Raw genomic sequence first — 22,020 nt, forward strand, 5'->3', positions numbered from 1 at the left:
CTATGATCCAATGGATGGAAACTTCAAGTTCTTTCCTCATCAAACACATGTCTCTGTAGATCGTTTATATCCTCTAACGTGCTCTGATCTTCTCCCTAGTTACTTGGACAAGGGCTTCTCAACACTAGGTGGTCAGGAATGGACAGAGCCAAGACAGAGACAAGAGCTCTAGAAACTCTTGCAAAGAGAGTTCACTTCCTTCAGTTTTCCACCAACTACAAATTTCTATGAAAGGCAGTTAGGTGACACAGTGTTCATGGGGTCTAGAGCGTGAAGATTCATCTTCCTGAGTTCAAATCCAGCCTCAGATGCTTACTAGCTATGTGACTCTGGACAAGTCAGGTAACCCTGTTTGCTTCAGTTTCCTCATCTGTAAAATGAGATCAAGAAGGAAATGGCAAACCACTCTAGTATCTTTGCCAAGAAAACCCCAAAATGGAGTCATGAAAATTTGGACATGACCTGAAAACACACCAATTTCTATAGGTTTATTATTAAAGTAGGTAGTGTAGTGGATTAAGCACTGGCTCTGGTCTCAGACACACTTAGCTGTGTGACCCTGGGCAAATCATTTAACTTCTTTTTTGCCTCAGTTTCCTCATCTGTAAATTAGGGGAAACAATAGCACCAACCCCCTCAGGGTTATTATAAGGATCAAATAATATAATTTCTAAAGCACAATGCCTGGCACATAAATGGCACAAAATAAATGCTCACTTCCCTCCCCTCTCCTTTAAGGTAATGAGAAAATGAAAATACTTTTTACCAACAAAAGAATTTGGCAGACTGCACTGTACTCAAATAAATTGCCTAAAGAATTATCAATCTTGCCAAGGTTCAACCATCCTCAAAGAAGGAAAAGGCAATTTGAGGACTAGAAGAAATAATAGGAATAGGAACTGGACCTGTAATGTCATTAATATAGGGAATTCCCAAATGAGGAATCTCCTTCCACCAGTGTAGGTACACACCTTCTCTGAAACTTAATAATCTTAAAGTTGCCTAGAGCACTGAGACATTAAATGACTTGCCCAGGATCACACAGTTGGGATATAACAGAAGCAGTTGCAAGTGTTCCTGGCTCCAAAACCAGCTTTCTGTCAACCATATCCATAATGGCTATAATAGTTGGGAATAATAATGCATTTGAAACTATTCCTTAGGGTCTTTTTTTTTAAGGCTAATGAGGTTAAGTGACTTGCCCAGGGTCACACAGCTAGAGAGTGTCTGGGATCAAATTTGAACGCAGGTCTTTCTGACTCCAAGCCTGCTACTCTATCAGTATTCTGTGCTAGAGGATGTTGACCACTAGGAAAATATAACCTGTGTCATTATAACAAATAGTATGGAAGTGAGGTAAACTAAGTCATTGTCCAGAAAACCTGTTTTTCCCTGGGGAAAAGTAGAAATCAGAAATGAGCCTTCCTGTGTAGGTCAGACAGCTCAAAATAACATTCACATGAGAAAATGACTCCCTATATCTGCCTCACAGTCCAGGATAAGATATACAGTAGAAAGTCTCGCGTTACCAACTTCCAGATGATAAAAGTTTACTTCAAGGCTATGTCTCAATAATGAACATTATTTGCTTTGTATCTTGAACCCTATAAAAGCTTCACTGTAATTTCAGTCTGGTGCAGCTTTCACTAGGAAGGTTGTCTTGGCCATTAGGTACATTTATTAATCAATAGATTAATAAATAAATATTGGTTCCACTAATTTGAACTTCTGGGTGTCTGGACTCATCTTATGAGGTGACCTAGGTCTGTACAAGTATCTTTATGAGGCATTGATCACTACTTTGAATTTAAAATAAGAAAAGGCAACAGAACCTCTCTAGATTCGGGAGGACTTGAGTTCAAATCTTACCTTAGACTCTTAGATCTGTAGACCTGGGCAAATGATCTAACCCCTCTCAGTCTCTTTTCTCATCTTTAAAATGGAGATAATAATAGCATCTACATCAATCAATCAGTAAACATTTATTTTATAATTATTTATTATAATTTATTTCTTATATATTTTCTATTAATATATTATGATTTAATTAGTATTATTAATATTATGATTTTGTTATTTTTTATATTTATAATATTCTTAACTAATATTATAACTATATGAGATTATAAAATTATTTATTGATAATTATAATTATAATTTATTATAAACCTACCGTGGGCTTTCTATATCTGAGGGCTGCCGTGAAGATCAAACAAGTTGACGTAAGTAAAGTGCTTTGCAAATCTTAAAGCAAGACCTGTATAAATGCTAGCTATTATTAGGATTCACTTAGGACTGAGCAATTTTTAGGACTGAAAAGTATAAACTGTACTTCTTTGCTTCAACATACGTAAAAATCCCATCTGGTTCTGTTTCCACAGTGGGAATTTGTGGCAGCATTCAGACAAGCCCAGTGTCAGCAAAACGCCTTGCCTGATGTTAACTGTGGAATGAGAGTCCTTTTCAAAGAGGACTCGGACACCATCGCAGACCTCAGCATCTTCTACGGAGGCTTAGGATCAGCCACCGTCAGTGCACATAAATCCTGCCAGCAGCTCCGCGGAAGGTCCTGTTTGTATTCTCGTTGTGAAATAGACCTACTTCGGTTATAATAAATGATGTCAGCAGACATTGGTTAATAGATGTAGAGACCTTAGAATTCATTTAGTCCAACTCCTTTTTTTTTAAATAGATGAGATCCAAAAAGTTAAGTGACTTGTCTAAGGTCACAAAAGTGGTAAGGAGCAGATCTGAGATCTGAAACCAGTTTCTGCAACTCCAAATCCAGACCCACCCTTTGTACCCTGCACCTTCCATCAAAAAGTTGTCATTTTGGGACTGTGTGAGCTTTCTCATTGGTGCTCTTATAGCTATTACATTTTAGTGATTTATTAAATACAAAGTATCCACTAAAATTCTCCACTGATTTTTTTTTAAACTCTTACCTTCCACCTTGGAAATAATACTGTGTATTAGTTCCAAGGCAGAAGAGTGGTAAGGGCTAGGCAATGGGGGTTAAGTGACTTGCCCAGGGTCATATAGCTAAGAAGTATCTGAGATCAAATTTGAACCCAGGACCTCCCATCTCTAATCCACTGAGCCACCTGTGATTATTGATATTTTTATTCAATTTGGTGGAGATTTACTTAGTACCAACTATGTACAGCAGGACTCTATTTTACATAAACTCAACCCACGTGAATTCGGGTATACACAATTGGCAATTAAAAAAAATAAAGGCAGGAAAATACGTCAAATAAAAAATCTTAATGACGCACTAAATCCACACTGTTTTCCCAAGAGGCAGAAAGTCTCTCAGCAGTTAGCCCAGTCATGCTCATTCTTACTCTCTGAAGCATTAGTGGGAGCCATAACATTGTTTTGTGCCAAACGTGAGCTCCCACATCCGTCTTTGTCTGGAGTTCTCACTTGTGATGCCTTCGTAGCAGAGTAATGCCTCTCTGGGTTTCATTAATGCTATTTAGTTATTCATAATGACTCCAAAGACCAAGAGCAGTGATGCTGGGAGCTCTGGTAAGCCTAACAAAAGTCATCCAGTGCCTAGGGGCGTTTGTATAAGAAATATGTGTTAAATAACAGGGGTTTTGCTCTCATGCGTGGTTTTCAACTAATGTGAAGGGTCCTGGGACATATTGGTAGAGTAAAGGAGGTCCTTCTGTATTAAGCACCATGAAGAGATACAAAGTCCAAGAAAGCTGGGCAATAGTATAGTGGGGAAAGTCTAAAAGTTAAGGTTCAAATCTGTCTCTAATCCTTATAAGGACAAGCAACTGAATTGACCCTTTCTGGGTATGAGTCTTACCATCTCTAAAATGGAAGTAATAACCATACCAATTACCTAGTAGGTAGAGAAGGAAACTCCTTGGTACAGAAGAAAGAGTATTGAAGTCAGAGTCCAAAGACTTGAGTTCAAATCCTGACTCTACCACTTACTGCCTTAGGCAAGTTATTTTATCTCTCTGGACCTCAGTTTCCTCAAGTGTACAACAAAGGGGCTGGACTTGATGTTTTCTTCAGTACCTTCCAGCTCTAAAAATTTATCACTAGGTTCACTAGGTTGTTGGGATGATCAAATGATAGAATACATTCTAGATGTCTCAAAAGTCTTAGTGCAATTTTAAGTTACTGAAGCTAAAATAAAGCTGTAAAAAGTGTCTTGCCAACTTTAAAGCACTATTTGTCTATTATTATTATTATTATTAAAAATAAGGGGTAGCTAGGTGGCACAGTGAATATGGTGCTAGACCTGGAATCAGAAAGGCCTGAGTTCAAATCTTGCCTCAAGACCTTACAAGCTGTGTGACTCTGGGCAAGTCACTTAACCTTGTTTGCCTCGGTTTCTTCATCCATAAAATAAACCAGAGAACAAAATGGCAAAAAAACTCCCCTATCTTTGTCACAAACGCCTCAAGTGGGGCCACAAAGGTCAGGCACAACTGAATCAAATGAAGAAGAGGAAAAATTATTAAAGACAATCAAGGTGGTCCCTATCAGGAAGATAAAGCAAACATGCATAAGCATGATATAAGGAGAACTTGAGTCATTACAAAGACACACGATGCTTTAGGGAAAGGGAGGAGAGAAATATCACACACACATGAGCAGACATATACATATATACACAATTGAGGGGGAAAAGGAAACCCTGGAAAAGGTGACATTTGAGCTGGGCTTTAAAGTTACTTCAGTGGAAGAGAAGAGAAGAACAAAGGCATATGGATAAAAATGTGGGATGTGTTCAAAGAAGAAAAAAGTCTAATTGAGTGGATCAAAGGCCACCCCAGGGAAAGAAGTGTAAGATAAGGTTCTTGCCAGAGCATGGCAGGTCTTGAATGCTAAGGTAAAGATCTGAGGCTATTAGTAAAGAACTAGAAAAAAAGCAAAAATGTAAAATGGGTACGTAGCCAGTGAATCTTCATTATTTGAGGATTCCATATTTGTGAATTCACCTATTCACTAAAATTTTGTTGTAATCCCCTCAAATTAGAACTAACTGCAGTGCCTTCAGGGTTATTCCCAGACATGTGCAGAGCAGCAAACAGCTGACCCCACATTCCCGGTGGAGATCAAATAAGGCAATATTCTACCACCTTATTTCAGTTCTCATCTGCAAAAAAAAAAAAAAAAAAAAAAAAAAAAGTGACCCTTTTATGGTCTATTTAGTGCAATCTTTTTGTATTTTGTGCATTTGTTGGTGATTTTGCTGTCTAAAATGGCACCCCAAGCAGAGCGCTAAGGTGCTGTCGGGTATTCCCTTTGTGGCGTGCCTTACAAAGATAATAAATGGGTACGACAAGTTTCATTCAGACACGAGTTATAATGCTGTTGGCCATGAGTTCAATAGGAATGGATCAACCACAGAGAATAGCCAGACAAAGGAAGACATTTGTCTATCTGCATGTGAGGCCATTCTGGAAAGTACTAAAGTAAATGTCGTAACTAGAGGCTTGCAGGAACATAACCCGGTATTTCCCTCGGAGCAATGGTTCAGTATTCATTAATTCAGTGTTTGCAACAATTTTACAGAACATAACTACCTCAAATAACAAGAATCAACTGTATTCACTATGGTTCTGATGGAGGAATTATATTTTTATTCTATAAAAATACATTATATAAAATATAGTAAGTAAATATATTACTGAATTATGTAATATATTGCCTTTTTATACCAACAATGTGTTCTAATGCCTGCTTTATTGAGCAAATCAACAAATTTCTGGTCCAACTTGAGAATAGGGCAAGATGGGATAGGCTGGATCAACATTAATACTGAGGGCTCCCGTCCCACCTCTACCCCCAGCAACATACGGTGGCCTCCTCCAATGCATCTTGTAATCAAAAATCAATTCTCATATTGAATTTAGACTGTGTCCCCTCGAAGCAAACACAATGCCCAATTCTGGATTCTATTTAGTGCATTTGGTTCAAGTCCTGCCTCATGTTGACAACATATTGTCATTGTTGACATATATTGGCTGTGCCAACCTGGGCAAGTCATTTGACCTCTTGGTTCCCTAGGCAACTTTCTAAGGCTTTTAAGTTGAAGAAAAAGTACTGGCCCATATTGGTAGAAGGATTTTCCTCAACTAGGAAATCCCTATTCTAATTAAATCACGGACCTATTCCCTCCCCCTAGCCCTACTCCCACACTAAGAAACCATCAACCATAATCATATATTCATGTATCTCTTAATTATTCAGAGCAGGAGAAGCGGGCTGGTGGACTAAATGTTCTCTTTTTAAAATGTTCTAACAAAATTATGTGATTCTAAATCATACTTTTACTACTTGACATTTTATAGCTCATATTTCATTTGGACCTGCTGCTTAGTTTGCTCTTTTTTCCCCCCTTACCAGGCGCTGGAATGCTTTGATGCTGGATGAAGCTTATAGGCTGGTCCTGGATGAAGTTTCTCTTCCAGGATCAGCTCCAGGGGGAATGGTGGAATTCAAAAGAACCCTCATTGTCAGTTTTCTCTTCAAGTTCTACCTGGAAGTATTACAAGAACTAAAGAAGATGGTAAAGATGGTCTCTCTTCCTGTGAGTGCATTGGCTTGTCACTGCTTTACAAATATGTGTTAACAAGCTTTCAGACCATTACCTTCCAAACTGTATTAAGTACAAGTCAAACTGTTAATTCTTTTAAGCCTGTAAGCCAGGCATCCTTTCTTTAGACAGACTGTCCACAATACTAGTTGGGATTCAGAATACCATCTTCTTTCTTTCTTTTCTTCCTTCCTTCCTTCCTTCCCTCTCTCCTTCTTACTTTTCCTCCTTCTCTCCCTTCTTCCTTCCTTCCTTATTTCTCTTATTCCTTCCTTCCCTCCCTTCTCCTTTCTTTTTTCCATCTTTCTTTCCCTCTCACCCTCCTTCCTTCCTGTTTTCCTTTTTCCTTCCTACATGCCTTCCTTCTTTTCCCATTCCCTCCCTCCTTCCTTTCTTCATTCCCTCCTTCCTTCTCCCCTTCCTAATAACTGTAGGAAATTAGCCTTCTCCCAGTAACACATCAATACACCAAGTTTCTAAGATTAGCTAGTCATCACCATGGAAGGCCAGGAGAATTTAACTCTGGGAGAATATAATATAGTCAGAAGAGACAGAGAGATAGGAAGAAGGAAGTATTGCATAAGGGAAGCTTATGTATTGGGAGGCAGCATAGTACAGTGGAAAGAATGCTGAATTTAGTGTTCACCTCCTACAACTGAGACTTCTTGGACCCTGGGCCCTCTGTGACACTGGGTTAATATATCCTTTCAAAATTAAGTGTATGAGCCACCCTAGACTTTGAGTGATTATGAGAAGGCAACAGAATCTCTCTAAAATTTTACCAAATATCCTTTGTATTCATTTAAATTGAGTGGAGCCCCAAGAGACACTGAGTGGAGCCATGAAGCAATAGACTATCATGGTCTTTCCAACAGAAAAATTAATATTGATTTGAGTATTGTTCCCAGAGCTAGAAGTAGAAGGTGCTGGGGAGAAGAGAAGGTGTGCATATACACATAGCACTGAAACAGATGGCAATATATCCATGCTATCTCAGAAAATGGCTTAATAGTGTGGTCTGCAGCCAGCCAAATATAGTGGGCTCACTCACCCTAACCTGGATGGCTTAGACCTAAGATAGAGCCCCAAGACTGAATGGATGAATTCCTGGTGGGGATGGGGGAAGGAGGGATGGATATGGAGGCTTGTTATTCTAGGTGTTTAAGAACAACAGGGCATAATGAAATTTGCCTTAGCTAGGTATTGGGTGACATCCTTTTTTCTCTCCTGCAGATATTTAGCCATTTTCTATATCCTTGATACATTGTTAAATTAACAGAGACACAATATGGCATCCAGCTTGACTTGAGCATAATTAATATCTTTTTTTAATCATCTTTCAGAACAACCATCAATATCCTGACATTTCAGAGAAGTTCCTAAGTGCTCTGGAAGAGTTTCCTGTCACAATATCCAGAGGAGTTCAAGCATTCCAAGTCAGTGTCTTTGCGATTTGGTCAATAAATACCTATTACGTGTCAGGCACTGTGTTAGTTGTAGGGTATACGAAGAAATGCAAAAAACAACCTCTGTTCTCAGGGTGTTTCATCTCATAGGGACAACAACATCCAACTAACTACATACAAACAACATATATACAAGATAAATTAGAGCTAATCAACAAAGGGACGTCACTAGCATTAGGGAAACTAGGAAAGGCTTTTTATAGAAGGCAAGTTTTTAGCTGGGACTTGAAAGAAGTCAGGGAGGCTGGGAGACAGAAATGAGTAGGTAGAGAAATCGTGATGTGAGAGACAGCTCATGAAAATACCTGAATTCAAGAGATGAAGTGTCAGGTTTAAGGAAAAGTCAGGAGGTCAGTACTATATTGTAGAGGGAAACAGGGAGTAGGGCATAAGAAGACCGGAAAGGTAGAGTATCAGGTTATGAAAAGATTTGAAGTTTAAATTGAGGATTTTCTATTTGATTTTGGAGGTGATAGGGAACTACTGGTGGTTACTGAATAGAGAGATATCTTATATTTTAGGAAAATCTCTTTGGCAGCTAAGTGAAAGATAGTCTAGATTGGGGAAAGACTTGAGGGAAGGGGACCAACCAGAAGGCTCTCCAGAAAGTGAGATGATGAGGACCTAGTTGAAGGTGGTAGCAGTGTCAAGAGGAAAAGATGTTAAGAAGGTAGAAATGACAAAACTTGGAAATGGGAAAATCGGAAGGGTGAGGGTGAGGGGCCAAGAGTGTTACCTAAATTTCAAGCCCAGGTGACTAGGAGGATGGTGATGCCCTTGACAGTAATAGAAAAATTAGGGACAGTTAAGTGGTTCAGTGGATAAAGATCCAGACCTGGAGATGGGAGGTCCTGGGTTCAAATCTGACCTCAGACACTTCCCAGCTGTGTGACCCTGGGCAAGTCACTTGACCTCCATTGCCCACCCTTACCACTCTTCCACCTATGAGCCAATACATAGAAGTTAAGGGTTTAAAAAAAATAAAAAAATATATATTGATTCAGAGATGGAAGGTAAGGGTTTAAAAAAATTAGAGAAGTGAATCTGGGGAAAAACAATGATCAGTTTTGGACATGTTGAGCTTAAGGTGACTACAGTTCATCTAGTTTGAGAAGTCCAATAGGCAGTTAGAAATGGGAGGTTTAGGACTGGAGAAATAGATCTGAGAGTTATCTGAACAGATAAAAACTGAATCCATGGGATTAATGAGATCACCAAGAGAAATAGCATAGAGGAAGAAGAGAAGAGAGCCCAGGACAGAGCCCTTTGGGATACCCACAGTTAAAGAATTAAAGTTAAAGAGGAGGAGGAGGATGCAGAAAAAAAGCATTGAGAAGGAATGATCAGACAGGGTGAGAACAGGAGAGAATAGTATCACAAAAAAACTAGAGAGAAGAGAGTATCAAGGAAAAGGGGGATCAACAGTGCCATAGACTAATGAAAAATTGTTTTTGTTCCTTGAAGAGCCACTTACTTTTCATTTTTAAAAATTTAAGTCTCCAGTGAGAGTTAACGCTCTAACTCATAGATTATGGCCTTAAAAAAAAACCTTGCCTTCCATTTTAGAATCAATATTGTATATTGGTTCCAAGGCAGAAGAGCAGTAAGGGCTAGGCAATGGGGGTTAAGTGTCTTGTCTAGGGTAACATAGGTAGGAAATATCTGAGGCCACATTTGAACCTAAGACCCACCATCTCTAAGACTGGCTCTGAATTCATTGAACCACCAAGTTGCCCCCCCCCTTACAGCTTTTTAAAGGGAGTCAAAAGACTTTTTTTCAGACTACTAACATAACAAAAGTTTAATGTCAAGACTGGCCTGATTTTGCTGCCCCCTGTCTGAATAGTATGATATCAGGAAACCCTCTGAGATCACCTTATCCTCTCAAAAAACACTTTTTCTACTCAGTTCCTTGAAATGCTAGTGAGATATTAATTTTATTGGCTTAACCTCTCAGAGCCTGTTTCCTCTACCATAAAATGGGAAATAATCATACTTAGCTTTTTACACCTTAGTATGAATGACTTCTTCAGATGTTGATTTTTTTTCAGATGCAGATTTTGATAGAGGGCAGAGATGGGGATCAAAGCATAAGGGCACCAGAAATGGGAAAGAAGGGAGTAGATAAGACTGAAAGTGAAAAAGGCCCAGAAAAGGGAAGCTGAGGGCACCAAAGACCAGCTTCTTTGATTTTATCTCACTGATCTTATCTAAACCATTGGTCAAATAGCAGAAGAACATTGAAACTCTGGATTTAAACTTTCATTGTTGTAATTATAATAAGGTTCTAGAATATATGCTCTAAGTCTCAAACTGTGGGGTCATGGGAGAATTCCTTATTAGTGTTTCTCCTGTGTTTATATCAAATCTCCTATTTCTGATAGTTAACAGGATATATGACAAATCTGTAATTTCCTCCTCTTGATATCGCTGGCTTCCATTAATATTCAGTTGAAGGGAGCAGCTGGGTGGCTCAGTAGAGTGAGAGCCAGGTCCAGAAATGAGAGATCCTGGGTTCAAATCTGGCCTTAGACACATACTAGCTGTGGGACCCTGGACAAGTCACTTAACCCCCATTGCCTAGTCCTTACCACTCTTCTGTGATGGAACCAATACACAGTAACAATTTTAAGATGGAAGGTAGGGTTTAAAAAAAAAAGACTCACTCCAAATACCCCCCAACTCCTTAAGCCTTCCCTTCTTACCTATTTGTTCACATACTGTCTTTCCCACTTCCCATTAGAATGTAAGTAGGTCTTGATCAATGACATATGCAAAATCCAGTGGAATACTCATTGGCTATGGGGGGAAGGGAAAGAACATGAATCATGTGACCATGGGAAAATATTCTAAATCAATTAATTAAACAAAATTTTTCAATCCATTAGAATGTAAGTTTCTTGAAGGAATAGGCTATTTTTGCCCTTCTTTATATGTCCAGTGCTTAGCACTCTGCCTGACAAGGGATAAGTGCTAAATAAATATTTTTTTATCCATTGGTTGTCTTCTTTTGCTGAGATGTAACATTCTTATCTTCCCTTCCAGGGGATAGACCCTAACCAATCTCCCAATGATCCAGTTGGACGCCCAATTCTGCACCAGTCTGGTATCAAACACGCCACTGGGGAAGCTATATTTTGTGATGACATGCCTGTTGTGGATAAAGAACTTTTCCTGGCTTTGGTAACGAGCACCAAGGCTCATGCAAAAATCATGTAAGTGAATTCAAGTGTTTCTGTAAGCCAGTGAAAAGCATATCCAGATACTATGAGCTCAGCCTACGTCCGGGGAGTGTCCATTGCCCCTGTGGCCCCTTGACTGGAGAAAAACTAGAATTTAAGATTGAGAAAACCCAGGATATATTTAAGTAACCTAAGACCAAGAGTAGAAGATAGACCTCCATTAGTCCCTAAACTGCAAGAAGCACATAAGAATCAAAAGGAAGGCTTCCTAAAATGAGAATAATGTAGTAGGAGAAAGATTGCCAAAGTTGTCAGTCAGTCCTTTGTTTATACATTCTCCTTTCCTTTCTCTACCCTCATCCAATTCCAAACCCCATCTACTTGGGAGAGCCATGGACTATATTTGGGCTTCAATGGCCACTAGGACTACCAACATTTCCAAAATTTTCTTTCCAAGATCTATTGATGCATCCGGGGCCCTTGAACTGCCAGGTGTTGTTGATGTGATAACAGCTGAGGACATTCCAGGTACCAATGGCACTGAGGATGACAGACTACTTCCTATAGATGAGGTACTGTATGTGGGGGTCTTTGGGCATAAAATAACAATAGTTGGCCTCTTGTGAAAATTCCCTCAGCCACCTGTGCATTCCTATATGGCAAAATTTCAAATCTGGTTTGGGAAGAGTCAGATTTTCCATACTTTCCAACTCCCTTTTCTCCCCCATTTCTCTGTTCAAAGTTCCTCTCTTGAAATCGAGGAGAAAAGGACTTGGCCCTTTGTTTTACAATTTTCTTATCTTCTGATCATGTTCTATTGCCTATCATCTTTACTTTTGTTTGTCTTATCCACCTCCTAAACTGTAGATTCCCCAAAGGCAAGGATAATATCTTATCTAAAACTTTAGATCTCCCTCAGAGCCTGATATGGCATATTTATTATAATTTATCACATTTTATAACAAATTATATGTATCATATTATTGTTAAATTGCATGTTTATTATATTATTAAATTGTGTTATATATGTAAAAATTAAAATAAATGATAACAAAAAAACTTATCTGACAAATGTAGAAAATGCTTTCCTCATCACAGAACTGTTCTGAAAATTAGACAATGCCAAAAAGAAGGGAGATTGTTTCTGTTGGGCTGCCCCATGAACAGAAATCTGTACTGTCTCCATTTTCTACTTTTCATGTTAGGCACTAAAGTACTCACTTGTTGTTAGTCATTTTCAGCTATGTCCTATTCTTCATGACCCCATTTGGAGTTTTCTCAGTAGAGATACTGGAATTGTTGGCCACTTCCTTCTCCAACTAATTTTATAGATGAGGAAACTGAGGCAAACAGGTTTAAGTGACTTGCCCAGAGTCACACAGCTAATAAGTATTTGACGTCAGATTTGAATTCAAGAAAATGAGTCTTCAGGCCCAGCACTTTATCCACTGCACCATCCAGCTACACAAGGGATTTCTATGACCATATAATGTTCTCTAAATTTTCCCCCCAAAAAATGTCTTTTTAATAAAAAGTATTGTTTGGGGCAGTATGTTGCCCAGTGGTTAGACCACCAGGCCTGGAATTGGGAATACCTGGTTTTCACATTTGATCTCCGAACTTCCTATCTCTATGACCCTGGGCAAATCACTTAATCCCAATTACCTAGCCCTCGCCACTCTTTGGTCTTAAAAATGACACTAAGACAAAAGAGAGAGACAGACAGAAACGGAGAAAGAGAAACAGAGACAGAGAAAGAGACAGACAGAGACAGACAGAGAGGGCGAGAGAGAGGGAGAGACAGAGACAGATAGAGACAGACAGGGAGACAGAGAAAGACAGAGAGGGAGGAAAGGGGGAGAGGGAGGGAGGGAAAGACAGACAGACAGACAAAGAGGGAGAGAGTGAGTGACAGACAGAGAGACAGAGAGTGTGAGAGAGAAAGAGAAAGAGAGAGAGGGAGGGAGGGAAAGACAGAGAGAGAGGGAAAGAGAGAGGAAGGTAGGAAGAGAGGGTTAGACATCTCTAAGACACACTGAACATGCAGTTGCAACATGTATTTGCCATATGTGTCCGGGTGGATGAGTGCTCTACATCAGTGGTGTCAAATTCAAAAAGGAGTGGAGCCAATACACCATACATAAGGATCCCTATAGCCACCTATTGACTTAGAAAATCATGTTAACATTGTGTTCCATTGTATTTTTATTTATTTTGTTAAATATTTCCCAGTTATATTTTTCTCTGGTCCTGCAACGTCCTTGGCATGTGTTCGACATTTCTGTTCTACATACACCAGAATGGCAGATGGATTTTTACAAATGTTGCTTAACAATTTATTATAAATTCCTTTTTAAGAAACACTTGAAACTCTAGGAGCAGGGCACATAAATAGAGATCCATATCAGGAGAAAGGGTGGTCCTGGGTTCAAATCTTGACCTCAGACATGTCCTAGCTGTGTCACCCTGGGCAAGTCACTTAACCCCAATTGCCTAGCCCTTACCTCTCTTCTGTCTTATTGATTCTAAGACAAAAGGTAAAGAAAAAAAAAAAAGGAAAAAACTAAACTCTATGAGCTAGAGATGTGGGTCACCAATAAAACCAAGGATTTCAAATGAAAAAAGGCCTTTCATTTATATAACTGATGCAATGGGAAGTGAGTAGAACCAGAAGAAAATTGTACACAAGGCCGGCAATATTTCTTGATAAACACCTGTGAATGACCTAATTATTCTCAGTAATGCAACAATTCAAGACAATCCCAGAGACCCATGATAAAAAATGCCATCTGCCCTCTAAGAAAGGACTGATGGAATTTGAATGCAAACTGAAACATACTATATTTAATTTTCTTTCCTCTTTTTTTTCATTAGAGATCTCTTCCACAAAATGACAAATATGGAAAAATATTTTACATGATTACATGTGTAAAATTGATATCAATTTGTTTTATCATCTCAGGAAGAGGGAAGGACAGGAAGGGAGGAATGGAGAGAGGGAGGGCCAGAAGCAGGGAAACAATTGGAATTCAAGACTTTAAAAAATGAATCTAAAAAATTGTTTTTACATGTAATAGAGAAAAAAATTAAATATTATTTTTTAAAAGAAAAAAGGGGCAGCTAGGTAGTTCAATGGATAGGGAATCAGGCCAGGAGATAGGAGGTCCTGAGTTTAAATCTGACTCCAGATCCTTCCTAGCTGTGTGACCCTGGGCAAATCATTTAACCCCCATTGCCTAGCCCTTACCCTCTTCTGCCTTGGAACCAATACATAGTATTGATCCTAAGATGGAAGGTAAGGGTTTGGAAAAAAGAAAAGAAAAGAAAAAATGCCTTTCCCTAAAATAAGTCCCTACAGGAGCAACTGATTACTACCTGTGTGGTCTTGAACAAGTCTCTTTACCTCTATGAGACAGTTTCTTCATCTGTAAAATAAGGGGTTGAACTAGATGACCTTTAAGGTAAATTCTAGCTCTTCATCTATAATCCTATGAGCCTCTTAATTATTTTAGATTACTGTTATTATTTTAACAATCACATCTAAGGAACCAGAAAGGTTGAGCCCAGCAATTAAAATAAGCCGGTGCTTTCCACCTGATCATTATGTTGGGTCTTTCAACAGGTGCTTTGTGTGGGGCATATTATCTGTGCTGTGGCTGCTGAGTCAGATGTTTATGCAAAGCGGGCAGTGGAGAAGGTGAAAATCATTTATGAGGACCAGGAGCCTGTGATTTTCACCATTGAGGTAACCAAAGTTTTCAAGTCTCACCCACAAAGCTATGGAATCTTTTTGCCTTTCTGTGGATTCTTATAGACTGTGCTCTTTTCCAGTCTTTTACTTCACTGGTCACCAGCTTTCTTTTCTTTTTGACAAAAGCATAGTTTTTATTGTAAATTTATTATTTGATTATTTTATTTTATAATTTATAATTTTATTGTTAACTTATTTGATCATTTATAATTATACAACTTTATTACAATTTTATTATTGGATAATTTTATTTTCATTTTATCTTATAATTTATAGTTATATAATTTTATTATAAATTTATTATTTGATAATTTTATTTTCATTTTATCTCATAATTTATAATTATACCATTTTATCATAAATTTGTTATTTGATAATACTTTTATTCTAATTTAATTTTATAATTATACAATTCTAACTTTATTTTTTCTATTTTATAATTTTCTATTATTTGATCATTTTCTATTCATTTTGTAATTTACAATTATACAACTTTATCATACATTCATTACTTGATTATTTTATTTTCATTTTGTCTTATAATTTATAATTATATAATTTTATTTGATCATTCTATTTTTAGTTTATAATTTATAATTATGCAATTTTATTATAAATTTAGTGTAAATTTTTATTGTATGTTTATTTTCAAGGTAGTGCCCTTAAGGAGTGGAATATATCCAGAAGATTCCTAGAATTCACAGTTGAAATGGACCTTGAATTATATGTCATCTAAGTCAATCTCCCTCCCAGTTACAGAATTCCCTCTAGACCATCCGTGACAATTCCTAATCCAACTTTTGCCTGAAAACCTCCAAGGACCAAGAATTCTTTCTCTCCTGAGGCAACCCATTCCATTTTGGGAAAGCTATAACTGGGAGGAATTTTGTCCTCATATCAAGCTGAAATCTGGCTTCCTATAACTCTCACAAGCCTTATTTCTTCCCCCTGGAACAGCACAAAATAGAATCCCTGTAGACACAATGACAAAACAGTCCTTGAAATTCATAGTTCCCTAGAAATTCACAAAAGGGGAAGCAGATGTGTCTAGGAGGTCCCAAAGGCACATAAATGCCAATATGTGATAAATATGGACCCAACCTTATTTAAGCACATCAAAATGTAAGCTTGATGCTGGCCTTAGAGGAGATATCATGGTGGAATATTTGAGACTTAGAGGGAAAAGGCTGCTCTTTCTCTCCCTCCTTTTTGTAAAAAACACCTGAATCCGTGGGATTCACAATGGGATTTGGATTCTGAATGAAAAGAGACCTTCCCTAAGATAAGGCTTCATGAGAGCAATTTATTAGTCCCTGAGGAGCCTTCGGCAAATCCTCCTAACCTCCATGAGGAATACTTTCCCCATTTGCCAGAGATTGGGTTGGGAGTTAAAGAAGACTGAGTCTGCCTGCCCTAATGTTGTTTGTTATGTCATGCATGTTAAGCCTTCTCTTTGGGGTTGCCTGGGAGCTGGGGAAAGCTCCCAATCTCTTGAGGTTCCCCAGTTGCTGTAGCCACTGCTCAGGGTGCTTCTATGACCTACTTACTTGCCATCTGCAGTAAAAGGTTTTTTGGTGTGTTTCTAAGAAGACAGACTAGTTCTCTGAAGTTAGATCCCCTCTACAGCCTTCTTCCAGACTCTCTCCATGGTGCTGCCTGTCTGCTTCCACAGTGTTTTTGCTTGATGGCGCCTAGTTTCTGTTGGGATCAGGAAAGCTATCTGACCTCCATCTTTCATCCCCAGGAACCCCCAAACCTACCCCTATTACTTTAGGCAACTCTAGTTAGATCATGAAAACTCACCTAGAGAGATAGCGCTAGACAGATAACAAAATTAGTAAATATAGAATATATTCACACACAAAAAATGGGGGAGGAAGCATAAATTGAGGGTTGGCATAAGTATGGCCAACACTAGCCCTGACACTAGTTTTTACACCAGATCAATTGGGCTAAAGCCCTTGTTTTTCCATTGTTAATCTAGACTGTAGCCATACACTAATGAATCCCTCCACGCTTACTTCTTTACTAATTTTTTAAGTTTTACTTTATGTCTTAGAATTGATACTATTAAGTATGGGTTCCAAGGTCAAAGAGCTGTAAGGGTGAGACAATTGGGGTTGAGTGACTTGTCCAGGGTCACACAGCTAGGAAGGGGCTGAGGCCAGGTTTGAACCCAGGTTCTCCCAACCCCTAGCCTAAAACTCTAAACACTGAGCCACCTAGCTATTCCATGGTTGCCTCTTTGAATATGCAAAATATTCAGAGACTAGATTGGAGATCTCAATATTTGTAGAGGGAGTAGAGTTTTGAGGGTGATGGGGAAAAGGTGGGATTCTATCTCTCTCCAAAGAGTAGAATAGAGATATACTTGGTACTTTGTAGTTGATACCTCACTCCCATTATATTTACATGGATATATGTGTGTATACATGTATATATGTATATATGTATGTGTGTATATGTATATATGTGTGTACATGTGTGCATCTATATATGTATTGTATGAATATATATTTGTATACATATTTACATATTTCATGAAAATAAAAGTACTCTTTCCTCTACTTGTTGTTCCAGTGATTCTCATTTATTCTTACTCCCTTCAGTCTTTTCCTAGAGTGAGCTTTTCAGGAATTTACTAGAGATTTGCCTAAGAAGAAAATGTTATAATAATAATTATTATTATCATATATATAATCCAGATTAAATTGCTTGACATCTCTGAGAAGGAGAAAGGAGGTAAACAATTTGCATCTTATAATTTCAGAAAACATATGTTGAAAATTGTTATTATGTATAATTGGGAAAATAAATTATCTTTGAATTTTAAAAAAAGAAGGAAAAAATAATGGAAGAAAAAGTAAGAAATAATGCAACATTTTCTTTTTCCTTCTTTCAGGATGCAATAAGGCACAATTCATATCTGTCCTCTGAAAAAAAACTAGAACAAGGAAATGTGGAGGAAGCATTTGAAAATGTTGATCAAATTATTGAGGGTAAGCTGTTGTGTTTAATGAGAATATATCTAATTTAGTAATTTTAGAACTTATATGGCAGGGATGGTGAACCTTTTAGAGATGGGTCCTGTCCCATCTTAACCCCCCCCCACCCAGAGTGAGTGTGTGTTATTTGAAATTTTGAGGGTTCCATTTAGTGGTATCTGGAGCTCATTTGAGCCTTAAAATATCTAGATATATGACAAACTTCCTGTGAATGTTTAGGGGTCTTGGAAACTACATTTTCCATGATTCAACGAGTTTCTGGTTTCGACGTGATGACATGTACCAAGGTAAAGTGTAGCTTAAATTGGGAGGTCGGGCTTGAGAGGTTCTCTTGGTTTGCGTAGGAGAGGTGAGAGAAAGTAATGGCTAATGGCAGCAATTTGAATAGATCTTAGCCAGGCGTGTGGTCAATTTTATTCTACCAAAATGGTCCCAATTAAAATATTACTTCTCCTTATAATCTCAGTCTCTATTATTTTTAAATATTACAAGTGCCATGCCCACCATCACCCCAGAGACTGCATGCCTTGCCCCTCAGCCCCATCAAGTGTCAGGTGAGTCCTGCCCCACCCCTTACCCCACACAGGAGAGTGAGAAAGAATTCCCATTGGGTTGCTGGGTGGGTGAAGTGAGGAATGTCTTCATCAACAGTAGAGAGGATCAGCTGTGTGACCCTGGGCAAATCACTTGACCCCCATTGCCCACCCTTACCACTCTTCTACCAAGGAGCCAATACACAAAAGTTAAGGGTTAAAAAAAAAAAAGAGTAGAGAGGAGGAGGGGAGTGGCCTGAGTGCTCTGCTCCCCTCCAGCTCTGCTATCTGTGAGTTGATCACCTGTGCACTCCCATTGGCTGCTGGGCAAGGGCAGGGGATGTGAAAAAAATGTCATCAGACTGTTGGAAAGAGGGAGGGGAGAGCTCCACCAAAGTTCTTCCTTTCTAGTAACAAATTGGGGCAGGGGGCAGCCATGCGCCCTCAGAGAGCTCTCATTCTCAGCAGTGGAAGACTTGGGAGGAAGATGATGTTTCCTAATTCTAAATACCGTGTATGCTTAGTTCCCTGGAATATATATAAAAATCAGAATCAAAGACCAAGCCAGTCTACCTGCTTCTGAACACAAGGCATCTTACCAACTTTATCTTGTTCATCTTACTTCCAGCTTCTTTGTGGGGTGATGTTACTGGATGTATTTCTTGGGAGAAACAGAGAGAGGAGAATTTATGCAGACCTTTTATAGTTGGAAGCAAAGCCCAGTGGTAAAACCAAGATTTTGGGGTTAGAAATACCTGAGCCCGACTTCCCTCTTTCAGGCATTTGACAGTAGCTATACCAGAGAAAAGTCAGTGAAGCAGTAAGCACACCTCAGAATCCCCACAATTCACAAGGAAGTGGTAGTTCCCTACCTGGTAGCACCCTACTCTGTGGCTGCCCACCAAAGATTTCCTGTGTTTGGGGATTGAACAGGTGAGATGCATGTTGGAGGACAGGAACATTTTTACATGGAGACACAAAGAGCACTTGCCATCCCCAAAGTGGAGGACCAAGAGATGGAGATTTATGTATCAACTCAGGATCCATCCCATGTGCAGGTGAGGGATTCAATATCCTCTCAGACTCCCCCTTCATCCTTCTCTTTTTCTACCAAGTTTCTAATGGTCTTTCAAATGATGTAAATTTTATCTACAGGAATCCCATTCTACACTACTAGATATCATTGGGGTAGCAAAGATTAAAGAACTTTATCTCAAGTAAATGTTTAAAAGGAGAAATACACTAGTTGACTTTTTTTTAAAAGATGTGTTCACTTGCAAAACTGTTAAATTAACTATCTGATGTTAAAGTTAAATTGTTTCTTTGGGGGGCAGCTGGGTAGCTCCGTGGATTGAGAGCCAAGCTTAGAGACAGGAGGTCCTAGGTTCAAATCTGGCCTCAGACACTTCCCAGCTGTGTAACCTTGGGCAAGTCACTTGATCCCCACTGCCTACCCTTACCACTCTTCTGCCTTGGAGCCAATATATAGTATTGAGTCTAAGACAGAAGGTAAGGGTTTTTTTTTAATTGTTTCTTTGGTTCCTTTCTTAAAATACTATTATTCGTGTCATTTTAAAGTTTTAATATGCTATCACAATAGAATATGTCATATTGTATACATTTTAACTGAAGAGGTAACTTCTTTCTTATATGTCTTTTTCTAAAACACTTACCTTCTGTCTTAGTATCAATTCTAAGACAGAAGAGCAACAATGGCTAGGTAATGGGATTAAAGTGACTTGTCTAGAGTCACACAACTAAGAAGTGTCTGAGGTCATATTTGAACCAGGTACTCTCCACTCCAAACCTGATGTTCTAACCTCTGTGCTGCCTAGTTTTCCTTCCAGTATGTCTTTTTTTTTTAAATTTTAATAACAAATTTCCATGAGTTTCCTGAAGTTGTATAATCCAGATTATTTCCCTCACTTCTTCCCTCCCTCATCCTGGAGCTGACAAGCAATTGAATCTGGGTTATACATGTATTATCACACAAAACATGTTTCCATATTATTCATTTTCGTAATTGAATAATCTCATAAAATCCAAACCCCAAATCATATACCCAAATAAACAAGTGATGAATCATATGCTTCCATCTGCATTCTTACCCCAGGAGTTCTTTCTCTAGAGGTGGATAGATTCGTTGTTATGAGCCCCTCTGAATTTTTCTGGATCATTGTATTGCCAATAATAGCTAAGTCTATCACAATTGATTATTCCACAATATTGTAGTTACTGTATATAATGTTTTCCTGATTCTGCTTATTTCACTCTGCATCAGCTCATGTAGGACTTTCCAGGCCTTTCTGAAATTATTCTGTTTATCATTCCTTACAGCACAATAGTATTCCATCACCATCATATACCATAATTTGTTCAGCCATTCCCCAAATGAGAGACATTCTTTTAGTTTCCAATTCCTTGCCACCACAAAGAGAGCAGCTATAAATGCTTTTTGTATAAATAGATCTTTTCCCATTTTTTATCTCTCTGAGATACAGACCTAGCAGCAGTATTATCTTCTAGTATATCTTAAAAGAGTCCTTTGAAAGCACCTGCCTGGGAAGGAGAAAGACTTTGGCTTGACCAGAGTCAGAGCTTAAAAAAAAATCAGTTTCCCCTCCCTAGAAACTGTAAGCTTCCCATGTAAAAGTCTGCTCTGGAAAGGTGAATAGAATGTCCATAAAAGAACCTCCAAGTCAACTTAAAGTGTATTTAAATGACCACATGAAAGGCACTGGGCTAGGCATATTTTTTTTAATGTACACAGATAAGGAAAAATAGAATCCACGCAATGAAAATAGAAAACAGTTTTCAAAGGAGGCACCAAAAACTGGGAGGATAGAGCAGAAAAAGCTCAAGGAGAATGATGCAATAAATGCATAGAGTTGTTTCTGTTTTACTGATCCCTTAATTCCCATGAATTACGTTTATGCTGTGTCTCAGAAAACACAGTTTAAGATTCCAATGTTACTTCTGACCTCAGACATGTCCTTCCTCTGTGACCCTGGGCAAGTCATTAACTCCATTGCCTAGCCGTTGCTTCCCTTCTCTTAGAATGACACTAAGACAGCACATAAGTGTCTTTGGCTATTTGTTTTTCAAGAAATTCCAGTGTTAAAAATCACCTATCGCTTTTACAGAAAACAGTTTCCTCTACTTTAAATGTCCCCATCAACAGAATCACATGCCACGTAAAACGAGTTGGAGGAGGTTTTGGGGGAAAGGTCTCCAAACCAGCTGTGTATGGTGCAATTACTGCAGTGGCTGCTAACAAGTAAGTGGGACATGAGGTGATAGGTTGGTTTTTGGAAATGCTTTTGGACTTTGAACTGAACATCCTTGGGCAAGTCATGGTTACTTTTCTTTCTCTTGTGGGGTCCAGTGGCAAGCGTAATCCCAACTTCCCAGCTTTGTAGTGTGGACCAGAAGAGAAAAGGCATTGTAGAAAGCTTAGGAAAATCTTAAATGACTATACAAATGTCTAGTAACTAGAAATTCAAGAGTACAAC

General features: G+C 38.5%; 1 protein-coding gene across 1 annotated transcript in view; it reads left to right on the forward strand.

Moving 5' to 3' along the window:
- The window catches only part of LOC123241891 (aldehyde oxidase 2-like), a 109,828-nt gene that overhangs the window by 37,597 nt on the left and 50,211 nt on the right, over positions 1-22,020 (forward strand). Inside the window, exons 14-22 of the mRNA XM_044669392.1 lie at positions 2,382-2,566; positions 6,382-6,544; positions 7,915-8,007; positions 11,083-11,252; positions 11,677-11,791; positions 14,842-14,964; positions 17,873-17,969; positions 19,442-19,566; positions 21,652-21,785. Of these exons, the coding sequence (XP_044525327.1) occupies positions 2,382-2,566; positions 6,382-6,544; positions 7,915-8,007; positions 11,083-11,252; positions 11,677-11,791; positions 14,842-14,964; positions 17,873-17,969; positions 19,442-19,566; positions 21,652-21,785 (1,205 nt within the window). The remainder of the gene's footprint in view (positions 1-2,381; positions 2,567-6,381; positions 6,545-7,914; positions 8,008-11,082; positions 11,253-11,676; positions 11,792-14,841; positions 14,965-17,872; positions 17,970-19,441; positions 19,567-21,651; positions 21,786-22,020) is intronic.

This window comes from Gracilinanus agilis, chromosome 3 (genome assembly GCF_016433145.1).
Source record: "Gracilinanus agilis isolate LMUSP501 chromosome 3, AgileGrace, whole genome shotgun sequence".
NCBI classification, from domain to species: Eukaryota; Metazoa; Chordata; class Mammalia; order Didelphimorphia; family Didelphidae; genus Gracilinanus; species Gracilinanus agilis.